The sequence below is a fragment of the Nelumbo lutea genome, chromosome 1 (assembly GCF_056320005.1).
Source record: "Nelumbo lutea isolate HS-2025 chromosome 1, American lotus-T2T, whole genome shotgun sequence".
NCBI classification, from domain to species: Eukaryota; Viridiplantae; Streptophyta; class Magnoliopsida; order Proteales; family Nelumbonaceae; genus Nelumbo; species Nelumbo lutea.
The window spans coordinates 121,819,465-121,834,622 of record NC_142684.1 but is presented as its reverse complement, the minus strand read 5'-3'; the positions used below and the strand labels follow the sequence as shown (position 1 = coordinate 121,834,622).

Genomic DNA, 15,158 nt, shown 5'->3' with positions numbered 1-15,158 from the left:
ACGGAGAGCCCAGCTCATCTGAAGAAGAAAGTGACAACAAAGTCCTAAAGGCAGGCCCATCGGGTCAAGAGGACGTGGAGGAGCATATGGAGACCAACCTGCCTGGCAGTCCGCATGTCTGATCCCTATTTTTCCTTCTTTTTACTATTTGGATGTACACCCCGAGGCCACCGAGCTCGGGTTATAATGTGATATTAGTACTTAAAATTTTTTCTTCAATGAAAACCAACTTTTTTTACTAATCCTTGTGCAAAAATATTCTAAGTGTAAATGATTCCCGATCTGGCAAATTGAACCAGACAAAGGTAGGAGTAGGTGTATTGGTTACCTCGAATTGTTGAGCTACCGAGCTAGACAACAAGTAAGGATGACCAAAAGTAAATTTTTCTAGGTGGAGGTCACCCCGAACTGTCCACCCAGACTACTAGTAGGGGTAACTTCACGTAATGTACGCCGAGGTGAGCGATGCAGGGTATATACCCGACTTGTCCACGCAAGGGCTACTCATTTAGATGTCGATTGTCCCTAATGGGCCCAACCTATTGTTATATGCCGAAGTGGGCTAGACACCGTAGGGCTTATACTCGGGCTGTCTATGCCTTAGGCATTAGAGGTACTTTGCCTATGCCAAAGAGGCGACTAGGATTTTTCTGCCCATGCCGCGGAGACAACTGGGATTTGTTCGCCCATGCTAAAGAGGCGACTGGGACTTGTTCGCCCATTCTGAAGAGGTGATTGGGACTAGTCGCCCATGCCGAGGAGGCGACTGGGAGTAGTTCACCCATGTCAAAGAGGCGACTGGGTCTTATGTGGAGCTGAGGTCTTTTATCAGCTTGGCGCTTTTGTCTTTGGACTTCTGAGAGTGACTCACAGTCCGCTCTCCAGTTCGGCAATCACAAGTAGTATCGCCTTAAGTTGTTGATGTTCCATGCTCGAGGTACTTGTTTTCCTTTTAGGGTTTCGAGCACATATGTACCTTCCCCGAGTACCCGTCTTACTCGATAGGGACCTTCCCAGTTTGATCCAAGCTTACCGACATCGGGCTTAAGCACCATAACTTTCCGATGAACCAGGTCTCCAACACGGAAGTGTCACTTCTTGAACCGGATGTTATAGTACCGAGCCACTCTCTGCTGGTATGCTACGGTCCGGATGTATGCGATGTCTCGTACTTCTCCTAATAGGTCGAGGTTGGTACAGAGCTCGTCGCCATTGGTTTCTTCATTGTAGGCCTCCAAGTGTAGCGTAGGCACCTCGATCTTAGTTGGAATCACTACCTCCGTGCCATAGGTGAGGTTGAAGGGGGTTTCACCCATGGCGGTCTTAACGGTAGTTTAGTAGGCCCATAATACACTGGGCAGCTCGTCTACCCACAGTCCCTTAGCTCGGGCTAAGTAGGCCTTTAGTCCATAGAGTATGGCTTTGTTCGTGACTTTTGCTTGCCTGTTTGCCTGAGGGTGTGCCACCGAAGTGGAGTTCTGCTATATCCCCATCTTGATGCACCAATTCTGAAACTTGATGTCCTTGAACTATTTTCTATTGTCAGATATAAGTACCCGAGGTAGCCCGAAGCATCATACTATATTCTTCCAAAAGAAATTTTGTATGTTGCGGGTTGTGATCGTTGTTAGGGGTTCCGCCTCCACCCACTTCGTGAAGTAATCTACTACTACCACCAAGAATCTCCTTTGTCTTGTTGCTGGTGGGAATGGGCCAAGAATGTCGATCCCCCACTACGCGAAGGGCCATGGCTGGTGAGATATTTGAGGTCGGAAACAAGTCGGTGGTGGATGTTGGCGTGCCTTTGACACTTGTCGCACTTCTTCACGAGTTCGAGTGTGTCTACCTTCATCATGGGCCAATAATACCCTTGTCACAGTGCTTTATGGGCAAGAGCCCTACCCTCCAAGTGACCACCACACAAGCCTCCATGAGTGTCACGGAGAATGAGCTCGGCCTCTAAGGGTCACAAGCAGTGTAAGTAGGGAAGCGTGAAAGATCTCCAGTACAGTTGTCCGTCTATAATGACGTACTTCACTGACTAGCGCTCTACCCTTTGAGCCGCATTACGATCTGCAGGGAGGGTCCCGTGAAGCAGATAGCTCACGAGTGGGTCAATCCAACTCGGCTCTGCTTGTAGTTCAGGAGCGAACTCTTCTACCCCCCCTGAGAATGCTAGGCCAAGGCAGGTCCTCTATGTACACTGTCCTCATTGTGTTGCTACTTGTGCTAGCTAACTGGCTCAGGGCGTCGGCCTCGGCGTTCTCGGACCTTTGGATCTGCCTGATGAAGTAGGATAAGAAGTTGTGTAGAATTTCTCTAACTTTGGCTAAATAGGCAGCCATGGTGGGGTCGCGGGCTTCATACTCGTCGTTGATCTGGTTTACCACGAGCTGGGAGTCACTGCAGATGATGAGGTGTTTGGCTTTTACTTCTTTGGATAAGGTGAGCCCGGCTATCAACGCCTCATACTCTGCTTTGTTGTTGAACACTGAAAATCCGAACTTGAGTGCATATTCTAGTTTCACCCCACTTGGTCCGTACAAAATTATGCTCGCTCCGCTTCCTTGTTGATTAGATGAGCCGCCGACGTGGAGGATCTAGGGCTCCTCGTCCCAGGTCAGTCTTGCTCGAATCGGGACTGGTGCCGCACTGGTTGAAGCTTCCTCCACATGCCCAAGCTCGGCTAGTTCAGGGACTGCGGTGCTGAAGATACATTTTGCAATGAAGTTGGCTAAGGCTTGGGCCTTAATTGCTGTCTGGGGTTTGTACCAGATATCGTACTCGTTGAGTTCGATGACCCACTTCGTTAGCATACCAGATACCTCAGGCTTGAGTAGGATTTGCCTCAGAGGCTTGTTGGTGAGGACGATGACGGTGTGGGCTTTGAAGTAGGGACAAAACTTTCGAGCTGTTGTGACTAGCGCGTACGCCAACTTTTCGATTTCCGGATACCTTCTTTCAGCATCCTACAAAACCTTGCTAACATAGTAGATGGGTCGTTGGACCCGATCTACCTCTTTTATTATTACCCAGCCGACTACCTCGTCGCTCGCGGAGAGGTACAACTTTAAAACATCTCACTCCTCAGGTCGGGTCAAGACCGAAATTATAACTAGGTATTTTTTCAGCTCGTCAAAGGTGAGCTGACATTCTGCGATCCATTCAAAATCATTGTTTTTCTTTATTGCCTTGAAGAAAGGCAAGCAGCGATCTACCGACTTGGACATGAAATGGCTCAGAGCAGCTATCCTGCCATTTAGTCTCTAAACCTCTTTTAGCTTACGAGGTGGTCTCATGTCTAAGATGGCCCTTATTTTTTTGGGATTGGCTTCGATGTCACGTTGGTTGACTATGCAACCTAGGAATTTACCCGAGGTGACATCGAAGACGCATTTGTTGGGATTTAGTTTCATGTTATATTTACGCAAGATTTCAAAAACACTTTGCAAGTCATTCATTAAAAATTTTGAAAACTGGGTCTGATGCAGCCCAATCTGGGCACTCCTAGCTGGTGGACACCTAGCTCCTAGCTGGCGATGGATGGTACCTAAGAAGAGGAAGGTGAAGGATTCTTGGTGGGAATACTCTGATGCTTAAGTTAGAACTTTGAGAGAGTTGTAAGAAATGCAAAGAGAGCTAAGAGTGCAAATAGCGCTAGATCAGTTCAATTACCTTCGCCCCTTGGAAACCAGGGCCTTTAAATATGGATGTTCTTCTCAAATTGGGCATAACTGCCACTGGCCCTCTGTTGCAGCTATTATTTGCTAGGGTTGTGCAGGTAACCACTGCAGAATACTGCCCAATCAGATGAGAGACACGACCCGGAAAGGACAGACACGCCGCCACCTGTCGAGAGATGTGGGTGCAGTCTGCTGGGCTGGTAGGGACTGCGTCGTCAGTCAGGAGACGTGGTGCAGTCTGACGGGTACGGTCTTGTCAAATAAAAAGCTTCCTGAAAATGTTGCGTCGCTCAATAGTGAGCTGCCTTGTAGCGAGTTATCCCATAGTGAGCTGCTTTGTAGCGAGCTCCTGGAGGTATCCCGAGGTGGTTCCGCCTATGGTTGTCTTTGAGGCGGTCCTCTTGCCTAAGTATCGGAGCGAGCTGATTGTCCGAGCTCGCGAGCTGGGATAGACTTAGCTTGGAGTGTCCCCTTTCAGCATACTGGGGTCCTTGAACTCGTGCTGTAGCGAGACCGTTCCATGGTGAGCTGACCTACGAGGACTTTAACGAGCTCGTTACTCAGTTGTAGCTAGGCTGTCACACTGAGGTGTTACTTATGCAGAGTCGTGTCCACGTTTTGCCTTCTTAGGAGGTCGGGTCAAATCACCCTCCATCAGGGTCTTAACGACCATATCATCTACATAACATTCAATCTTATTGCTGATCAATGACTCAAAAATCCTATTTACAAGTCTTTGAAAGGTCGCCCCAGCATTTTTTAGTTCGAAGGGCATGACCTTATAACAATACATGCCGAGCTCAGTAATGAAGGCCATTTTTTCTTCATCGGCAGGGTCCATCTTAATCTGGTTGTATCCTGAGTATGCGTACAGAAAGCTCAGCAACTCGTGCCCTGAGGTCGCGTCCACTAGACGGTCGATCTTGGGCAATGGGAAACAGTCCTTCGGGCAAGCTCGATTCAAGTCGGTATAATTGATGCACATGCGCCATTTACCGTTGGCCTTTTTTACTAGAATTGGGTTAGCTACCCAGCTCAGGTAATGGACCTCCCTGATGAAATCGGCTATAAGGAGCTTTCCAACCTCCTCGTAGACTATCCTCCAGTGCTCCGGGGTGAGGTTGCATTTTTTCTATCTAACAGGCCTAACTAAAGGATCAGTGTTTAACTTGTGAATTATAATTTTTGAATCTATGTCGGGCATCTCTGTTGCGAACCATGCAAATACATCTAAATTTTTAATTAAAAAACTTACCAACTGAGAACGAAGTGGTTCCTCAATCGATGCATCGATCTAGAGAGTTCTAACTGGATCTTTTGCTGAGAACGGAATGTGGATTGTCTCTTCTGTTGGCCTGGCTTGCTCCTCGATGTACTCCGTAGGTCGCTCGAGCTCGATGTCAGCAGCTAGCTTGGATTTCCCCTTGAGAGTGGTGACATAGCATTTGCAAGACTCGAGCTAGTCGCCTCGCACTACCCCTACTCCATAGTCCGTAGGGAACTTCATGGCTAAGTAGTAGGTGGATACCATTGTGCGAAGTGCATGGGTAATGGGTCGACCTACTATGGCGTTGTACGGGGAGGGAGTCACGACCACCAACAAAGTGTGTTCGAACCTCACAATGTTAGGCCACATGCTGACTTCTACAGGTACTGTGACTCGCTCTAAAGGCCTGACTTCTTCTCTGCTGAAGCCTACCAGAGGAGTACTTTTTGGCTTGAGATCGCACTCCTGGAGTTGGAGCTTGTCAAAGGCATCATTGAACAAGATGTCAGCTGAACTGCCTGAATCTACCAGGACGCACTTTACTTCAAAGTCATTTATTCTCAACTTTATGACCAGCACGTCGTCATGGGGATACTGAATCCCGTGTGCATCATCTTATATAAAATATATGGGATCTTACTAGTTAGGTTGTATCCACATGTCCCCCTATTACGAGGTCGGGCCAAATCACTCTTCATCAGAACACGTTCAAGTGACTTGCCTACCAGGTTGCCGATGGAGAGGATTCGAGCCCACTGAATGACAGAATTGCCACAATGTTGACGATGTCATCAAATTGAACTGCCAGGATGTTTGCCTTCTACACATGTGGTGACGGGATCTGCTCCTCACACATGGGCGCCTCATAGACACATACACCATGCATTAGAAACATCTCCCATAGCTGATAATTTGTAAGTACGAGAGATATTCCCAATGCTGCGCGTGAGATCGGTGTAAAGCGCCCTGTGTGAGGAGCAGATCCGGTCTCAGCTCGAATATGCCCCTTTTAACGCAGCTCGCCTTGGTACGAAGTGCCTTTCGTTGCCTGTAGCTCGTGTTATGCTCCAAGCTATTATTTAGTCGAATTCTTAGGATGGCGATAGCCAGCTTGCATGGGATGAGATCGTCTCATCATCAACAAGACCGGATCTGTTCCTCACACCTAGCACCTCATAGGACAGACATCCTACCATGCATTGAGAACATCTCTGGTATACACGGTGGATATGCATGTGAAGAGCCCATTTGTGAGGAACAGATCCCGTCTCCTCATCAACAGTACACAGTACGAGGCAAAGTGGAGCGAGGTGACCTATAACCACCCGAGATGGGCTGGACTTGTGGGCCAAGGCGTAATGCCTTTATCGTTGCCACGTGTCCAACCACCTTGAGGGTTGGTTTTACCCCATTTAAGATAACCTATTTATTATACAGATGATATATTTATTTAAATAAATCATTTTCTATTCATACGATACAACATGATAATCCAAATTGACATGAAATCAACGTAATTAATCTAATTAAAATAAATTATAAACAAATTACAATGGTAATATAAACATTTTATCTCATCTGAATTCTTGGTCCAATGAACATATCTTTAAATGTTACATGATTAAAAATCAAGAAGTTTAAATGAGTCATATTAATAATTGGGTTGATACGACCCACATAAATTTTAAGTCATTTTTGAATAAAACGTGTAAATTAACACGCTTTTAATCGTGTTAAACAAGTGAACCCACGTAATTTTGATAAAACGCGATTAACACGATTAAGGTAAAGCCAATCCTATGTATCCTGTAAAATATTATCATTAAAAAATATAGGAAATGAGAAAGAGAGACTTGGAGGATGTTTGAAAATTGAAATGGTGGGCGTTTATTAAATAAATGTTATTATATAGTCATTATTTCATCATTTCCTCTATTATATTATATAAATTCATACGCATAGTCACTTGCAAATGAAGTTTCTCCTAACTGATAAGCATTTATTATTGACTATTTTACTGATGTTGTGTCTAATGGCCAATAAACGAATTTATTATTATTTTTCTGAATTTTTCAAACAAATTAAATACAAAGCATTAGTAAATAAACATCAATGATTCCAAACACGTACATGTTTTAACCATTAGTGTTAAGTGGAATAGACCAAATATTTAAATTTAGAAAAATAATAAATAATTAAAATAAAAAAGTACAAATATTTAAATTTAGAAAAGTAAAAGTTAGGTAGGTGATGTTCCCTTGGCATGAGGCACCTGGGATTATGGGGTTTTAACTTTAACTTTTAACAAGGAGCAAAATGGGAAAACGAGAGTGGGGTCCGGGCCATCTATCTCTTCTCAGGTTTATTCAAAGGTGTAATTCATATAGACAAGGAATAGGGGCTGACGGCGATTGGATGAGGAATCCCTTTTGAAAACCATGTACCTACCAACCGGTGCACTACGAAGCATCCCTACCTTAATAAGTTGCTCCCTTAGTCCCCCTCCACGCGTCATCCAGGAAGTGATGTGAAAATGGGTGATTGATGATGAAGCTTTCACGAACAGAATAAATGAATGCGTGGAACATCTTGTATACATACATGACAAATGATACCATCGTACTATTCGGTCTGGTTGATATAAAGTTGGATCAAGTCAACTACTTTTCTTTCCGGTTTCCACAGTCCACGCAACTTGGAAATTGTGTGAAACGAGTTATTCCAAGCGTCCGATTTGTTTGGTCCACCTTCCCTAGCCGTTGTTTTGAAACACGACATAAAGTCAACGCATCGGACGGCAGCAGGGTGGAAATCGGTGGAGGTAGGAAAATGGGACAGAATAAGAGACCAGCAAAGAGAGGGAGGGTCGGAGGGATGAATCCATTATTGAATGGCAGTAGCAAGTGGGTTGGACAAGTAAAGAAGAGTGGGAAACTGGGAACATGTGGATGTGGTTGGGTGGGCATGGGCCTATCAACCTCGATTGGAAAAGAGAGAGAGAGAGAGAGAGATCCATTTTCGATTTTGCGTGCTGCTGCCACTTGGGGAAGACAACGTTGCCGACGATTGCCTCGTCCCGCTTCCATTATTGGAAGTTTTTTCCCGTCTCTGATATGAGATGCGCTGGGTAGTGTTGCCTTTGTCTGGATGCGATATGACGTGGCCCCTTTATCTCCTGGGCCCCACACTTGTTTCCTCCCTGTCCCTGCTGACACACACCCGCCATCTTCTAACCCTGTGATCATCATTTATAAGATTTTTTTTTACCTTCTTATTCTTTTATTTATGTATTATAATTATTATTTTTTAATAAAAAAAAAGAAATTTGAATAGGTTTGGGCATTAAATACGAGGTGTAGACCGGGTGGGTCTGGAGCGCGATTGGGGTCGCTTGAAAGACCGAAAGTAGCAACGTGGCCATCTCCCGTACTCTTGGATTGGACTTTTCTGGAAACCCCTTCCTTTTATCTCCATTATTCCCATTTCCTTTTTCTTAAGCCCAGCACCAGCCCTCTCACAAGTCACAACACTGCCCTTGCCCCCAAGCCCCAGGGACCAGGGTGCGAGTGAGTCAATATTATTCTCCCTTTCTTCCCAGAATACCCCCGGTCCGGTGGTCCCCTCCCCGCCCCCTCCACTCGGCCTTCTGTCTGCTGTATTTACGTACATGTGTAGTTTATAGTCTTATAGGTAGAGGGGAGGTGAGATCACCGAGTGAGAGAGAAATTAAATAATTATTAAAAAAAGAAGAAAGGATAAAAGGAGCAGAAAAGGACAGTGAGAAAGCTTGCTTAAATGCACAGTAGACGTCAGGTTCGGACTTTTTGTTTACACGTATGTAACGTGATTAATAAAAAAATGAACGAATTAAGGAGAGATAATACAAGCATTTAATTATAGAGAGGCGAAAATCGAGTTCCAAGCAATTAGTCCAGTTTTTATCAAAAAAAAAAAAGCAAGTAGACCAGTTTGTCATTTCTATTAGTGGGCAACGAAAGTCATTTGGAGACGATACTTTTCGATTTGGTTAATGTGGGAAAATATGGCTAAGAAAGAGATGATTGTTTTTATTTTTTCCCACTTGGGACATTTTTTTCCCTCTAGTCTACCATTCACCGAGAGAGATGAGTTTATTTTGGTGGGGGTAGTGGAGGAGAGAGAAAGAGAGTCCATGAATGTGTGTGAATGATTGAAATAGGGGCAGGAGGAGAGATAGAGAGAGAGAGAAAGAAACCAGGAATTGACGATGCTTTTTGCCAAGCTTTCTCACACTGGCCTCGTCTATGCTGTATTGGGGCAGTTGGAGAGATGGGAGTTCTTGGGGTACCTTTTTGCAACCGGCTCTTAGTCTTAGGTTTGCTTTCGTTTTAAACCTGGCCGATATCAATAAAAAGAAAGTTTTCAAATAAACAATTACATTATGCAGAGATATTGTGTGGTTCTATGAATATATTTATATAGAGCGCAAGGAAGGAAGATTTCTTTTGCCGACAAGAACCCAAATTCCGGTCTTAATGGAGAGAGATGATCGATGATCCTATTTTGTTCTTTGTTCATACGAGGAAAGGTCGGAGCAGCTTGGATCTTCGATCTTGTGGAAGCCACGAGCGACAAAGGAGGGGAAGCAGAAGAAGAAAAAGAAGAAGAAGAAGAAGAAGAAGAAGAAGAAGAAGAAGGAAGGAGGAGGCAACATGTGGGATCTCAACGACTCGCCTGACCAAAGGAGGGAGGAGGAATCCGAAGGTTGCTCTTCGCAGAAGACGTCCTTCGACGGAGATGACGACAAGGGCAAAGGCATCGGATCCGTTTCCAATGAGAATTCGAGCTCCTCGGCTGTGGTTATAGAAGAGGGATCGGATGATGATGACGAGCGCGGTGGAAGACGGAAAAGGAGTAGTAAGATCTTCGGCTTCTCGGTGACCCACGATGACAACTGTTCTTCGGAGAGCGAACCTGTAGTCATGACCCGTCAGTTTTTTCCAGTCGAGGAGCCGGAAATGGGGGCGTCCCCTGCTGTTGATACGGCTCCTTTGCCACGAGCTCACTGGGTTGGCGTCAAATTCTGTCAGTCGGAACCTCTTGCTGCCGGTAGAACCATGGAAGTTTCCCAGCCCATGAAGAAGAGCCGGCGAGGGCCAAGGTCTAGAAGCTCACAGTATCGTGGCGTTACCTTTTACAGGAGAACCGGCCGTTGGGAGTCCCACATATGGTGCTTTTCCTCTCCCTTCGACTTTAAATAATCCTCTTTTTCTCTTCTTTTAATTTCAACTCCCTGTGCAATCTCTCCAATCGCAATGTTCTTTGCTTTTGCTCTTGATGCAGGGATTGTGGAAAGCAGGTTTATTTGGGTATGCAAAATAGTTAATTTTTGTTTTGTTAGAAAGAATATTTGTTTTTATTTTTCTTGGGGTGGGATGAAACTATTCATGGTTACTGATATTGGGATGTTTCTCTTATGGGGGTAATAGGCGGATTCGACACAGCCCATGCAGCTGCTCGGTAAGCTTCTGCGTCCTTTCATACAATCGAATTTCTGTGATTCTTGAAATTCAATTATTATGTAGATGTAGCATCTCTTGTTTATCCATAAATAAGAAAGTTCTCAGTTCTCAGTTCTCTGGAGATTGCCTGTTTTGAAACCGAGAAATTTTTGTTCAGTGCATACGACAGAGCAGCCATAAAGTTCCGGGGAGTAGAGGCGGATATAAATTTCAGTCTTGATGATTATGAGGAAGACCTGAAACAGGTGAGAGACAGAAGGGATGGAACTTGTATTCTCGGAATTTTTTTTCTTAAAAATACTGTTGTAGTCAGGCCTCCTTGTTTTAGTTTAAATTATTTAACTGTTTTTGAAATAGGAGGTCTTGTAATGCGATATTGATGACAGATGAGCAATCTAACCAAGGAGGAATTCGTCCATGTACTTCGCCGCCAAAGCACTGGCTTTCCTAGAGGAAGCTCTAAATATAGAGGCGTTACTTTGCACAAATGTGGAAGATGGGAGGCTCGAATGGGCCAGTTCTTGGGCAAAAAGTAATTTACCACACTACTACTACTACTACTACTATTTCTTCTTCTTCCTTCTTCCTTCTCCTTGAAGAATAGTCAGGATTCTCGCTTTTGCTCTAATTAATTTCGTTTATAATGTCAATTACACAGATATGTTTACCTGGGTCTTTTCGACACCGAAATTGAAGCAGCTAGGTATTTCACGTGGTTGATGTTTAGATGATATTTTGAGTCCTAAATGGCGTTCTGCTGTTGCAGGCAGATCGACCAACGGCCTAAGAAGTTTGATCGATCTTATCTTTTCTATTCATTTGTTTGTTGTTCAGTTTTAGAGTGTTTATTTGCTCATTGATAACATGTAGGGCTTATGACAAAGCTGCAATCAAGTGCAACGGGAAGGAAGCTGTGACCAACTTTGATCCGAGTATATACGAAGATGAACTCAATTCTACTGGTAAGTATAGTGAAGAAAATTAAGTCTTCTCTTTCTTTTTCTTCTTTCTTCTTATGTTTTGGGTAAAAATAAAATGAAATGTGTAATGCGAATTGAAATCATACCCAGGAAACGATGCGGGCCACAATCTTGATTTAAGCTTGGGCAGTTCTACCCTGAAGCGAGATGGTTCTGAATTGGGGGTGGGTGATCCACGATCCTCGTCAACGCCATTCGAGCCTAATTGGGGGATCAACAACCGGATCATTAGGTCCAAGGTATATTGGGGTGGCCTTGGCTTCTTTAGTTAATGCGAGCTCGATCTACTACAAGTACAGAACCCTTGTAGTTGCCTTCCTTTTTTTTATTAGACGGAAGCCCCAGAAGTTGGGTAACAATTTTGAAGGTGGTGCAGGATGAGCGATGTAGGAACAGTAGTGGTTCTCAGTCTCAGAGACGAGAAGGGAGCGGGGAGAGCGAGGCTACCAGGATGCTGAACCAAATCCACATTCAGTCCCCGTTATCGATGAAGACCAATGAGATGCTAAGACGTGGGCAGTTCAGGAGAATCGGAGACGCTCCAGCTCCAATGGTCCACATACTGCAACCACACTTGAATCCTCCCAATCGTCAAGTGGGTGTTCCCAGAACCAGAACTAGATCGATATCTTCATCGATTGAAGGCGCTGTTGCTAATAATAACAATTTGTATTGTTTACCCTTACCCTGTTGTGATTTTCAGTTCCCGAGCTGCAGCGACGGCGATGGGCAAATTGGAGGTGGTCTGTCATTAGCGACAGGCGATTCGCAACAACGGCAATCATCGGGATGGAACCATCGAGGCAGCGGTATTAGCTGGGCTTCTGCTGGTTCTTCACCCCAAGTGTTGGCGACCACTGCAGCATCATCAGGATTCCCATCAACGCAGATAAGTTGGCTGCAGAGGAACGGGTTCCACTCTCTCACGGGACCCACCTGACCCCTTCTGCGTCAGCCATTTCTCTCGTTTCAGTGTTCAGTCCTCTTCCAACCCCAGTTCCAATTGTTAGTCACTGCCGATCAGTAAAAAGGTCGAAAGAATTTTCAATACTTGAGAGAACTAGGTGGGGGAACCGGGAACGAACGAGCGAGCGATGTTAGTCGTCACTCGTCAGTCAAACAAGCAAACGGGAGCTCCCCCAATGAGAGTCGATTCTGACCTTTTATTTTTTTCTGTTTTAACTGCTTACTCTACTGCTGATCTGATTTGATTTGATTTGATTTGCACCTTTAGTCAGTCTAATAGTTTATTATATTATTACTGTTGTTATTATTAGCAAAACCAATGTGTTCCGTCCTTTTATTCTTATTTTCAATCACCTGTAGGCTGTAGCGCTCTCTCTCTCTCTCTCTCTCTCTCTCTCTCCAAATCGTTGAATTGAAAGTTTGAAACTGACAGATAGATTACACTAATTCCTTATTCCTTAATGAAGGAGTTGGCAAGTAATCGTAATAGCTTATTATAATTAGGAGGCGCGGAATCCCAAAACTAAAACTGTTATCTTTATAAGAAAAGTAAAAAACAAAAGAGAAAGTTAGAACTTAGAAGAGCGCATCCTCCCCCGTCCCCACCAAATGATAAATAGAAAACGAACTGAAGAAGACGAGGACCGAAGAGATGGGGCAGCGACTGAAACAGCAGCGCAGCAGGTGTTCAAGCAGCTGCAGCGCAACCAGCCCAACACAAAAGACTCAACTTGGTTCTGGGAAATATCGTCGGATGCGGTGGGGGAAATGACGTGTCGCTATCGTCGATGTCCTTAGAATCAGTTCATGGCAAATGGAGTCAGACATAGCTATAATGACGAGAAGGACTTAACCTAAGCTCCAATGCTTTCAAAGTTATACAAAGGACAACCCCTGCCACCTCTCCCTTTCTTCCGTCGACGATAAAACAGAAAAAAAGATTAACCTCTCTAATAGTCTATAGTACTCGTCTATAGGTGTTTCCTTCCCTTCCCTTCCCCCTCCCCGTCATCGGGAAAAAGAAAAGATTAAAAGAAGCTTAAAAAAAAAGGAATATCAAAGAACTGTGGGCTTTTTCTTTCTTTTCATTTCCCCACATTTTCCTTCAAAACCAAATATAGGCTTAAAGTTTAAACTGTGGGCTTACGAGGAAACGGCGTTCCTTCCGATACACCCTGCTTTACGGCTCCAGGTTAACCAATGGTTATTTTTTATTCATATGGAGTGAGAACTGAGAACCCTTTATGCCAATAATTAACAACTTATTAGATGTTATTATAATAATATTTTAACTTATCTAGTTGCTAAAGATTTCTTAATCAGGCTATAAGATTTTGAAAAAAGAAAAAGGTCTCCATCCATGTAAAGGAATTGGCAATTAATCGAAAGCCCCCCCTCCCCTCTGTTTCTGGTTCTGGGTTTTCCTTTTCTCTTTCTCCTTATTCATCTTTTATTAAATAATTAATTTTTTTCTCTGCTTTTTGACCAGTGGGTCTTCACTCTTCAATGAAAGATTTAAAAAAAACAACAACAATAACAACAGAGGCCAATGTCCCTGCTTGTTCCTACAGGCTACAACAAATAAATAGGGTATAGGTGGAGAGGAGGGAGGAGAGGAGGCAAGCTAAGCAATAGCCAATAGGGGGGTTAGGGGGTCCCCACACTTGGTCCTTGCGCTCCATCTATTGCACTTGGGCCCTCATCTTAGATACTTCACAGTTCATACTACTTGCACTTGGCAAATTGGCATGGCATCGGATCCACGAAGCTCTGCCACCTACGATACGAGAGCTACCACAGTTTTCATCTGCTTCCCATCCAAACTTCAATCATTCCGGATATGTTTGTTTTTCTGTTAATGAACAATTACATACGAAAGTAATTGATTTTTTTTTCTTTTTTGAAAGCCCCAAGAGTACCACCACAGTCCACAGCACATGTCCCAATTTTAAGCCTGTTGCGTAGCCACGCCCAAGACTAAAATAGTTGGAAGGTTTTCTATGGGTTGAGGAAAACGTTAAATAGAAAGAATCCAGAGGTTGAACAGTCTAGTGGGTGTTTTTCGGCCACGTCATCAAGGCATAGGGTGGTGGCGTGGCCTCGTATTTGTTATGGACCATAGACTGGACCGGGCGACCGGGCGAAGCTTGTATTTTACCTGAACCAAGAAACATTTTTCTTTTCATAAACCCCCGATAAATTGATAAATTATTAATTCTTTAACCGTATAAGGAAATGGTTGAGCTGTCGACATTGATGTATGAAAATTGGAAAGGGCAGGGGAGGGGTGGGGTGTCTCGGGACAAGTAACACACAGCGAGGAGTAGGATAGGAATGGAAAAGGTAAAAATAGAGATGAGATGATGAAAGGAGACCGGATCTGCTCCTCACACATGCTGCTTTACACCAACTTAACAGGCACATTTCCACGGTGGGATGTGTCAATGAGGTCGTTGTGAGGCGCTGTGTGAGAGAGTGTGTGGTAAGTGGTAAGCAACCAAAAGTAGGGAGTAGGGAGTGATTTTAAAATGGATTCCGAAAATGGGACGCTGGGCGCACCATCACTAAATTTAACACCGACATCCGCTTATCTCACCTTCCATGCCTTACTTTTTCTGGCTTTCATTCTCACCTTCCTTCGCCAAAATTTCCCCATCCGACTGCCACATCTTCCACATGTGAGGTGACACATGGAAGGTGATAGGGAAAGCGCATTCCATTAGTCGTAGCTGGCTCTGGCTCAGCAAGGACGTTGGGCTTG

The 15,158-nt window shown here is 44.4% G+C and overlaps 1 protein-coding gene across 2 annotated transcripts; it reads left to right on the top strand.

Annotated features, from left to right (window-relative positions):
* The first annotated feature begins 8,970 nt into the window (after positions 1-8,970).
* Positions 8,971-12,713, top strand: LOC148877209 (floral homeotic protein APETALA 2-like). Of its 2 annotated transcripts, none has more exons than XM_088982955.1 (10): positions 8,971-10,159; positions 10,273-10,298; positions 10,419-10,449; positions 10,609-10,696; positions 10,838-10,983; positions 11,110-11,154; positions 11,322-11,413; positions 11,522-11,670; positions 11,808-12,026; positions 12,135-12,713. In XM_088982955.1, exons 1-10 carry the CDS (start codon positions 9,642-9,644, stop codon positions 12,369-12,371), a joined length of 1,551 nt encoding a protein of 516 aa, XP_088839081.1. In that variant the 5' UTR covers positions 8,971-9,641; the 3' UTR covers positions 12,372-12,713. The 2 variants fall into 2 exon arrangements, with proteins under 2 accessions (XP_088839081.1, XP_088839076.1); XM_088982950.1 differs by having other exon boundaries at positions 9,036-10,159; positions 11,799-12,026.
* The last annotated feature ends 2,445 nt before the right edge of the window (positions 12,714-15,158 follow it).

Coding starts and splice junctions, on each gene's coding strand:
- LOC148877209 (XM_088982950.1), top strand. CDS start 9,642: ATGTGGGATCTCAACGACTCGCCTGACCAAAGGAGGGAGGAGGAATCC. Junction 11,414..11,521: donor AGATGAACTCAATTCTACTG/GTAAGTATAGTG, acceptor AATCATACCCAG/GAAACGATGCGGGCCACAAT. Junction 11,671..11,798: donor ACCGGATCATTAGGTCCAAG/GTATATTGGGGT, acceptor ACAATTTTGAAG/GTGGTGCAGGATGAGCGATG.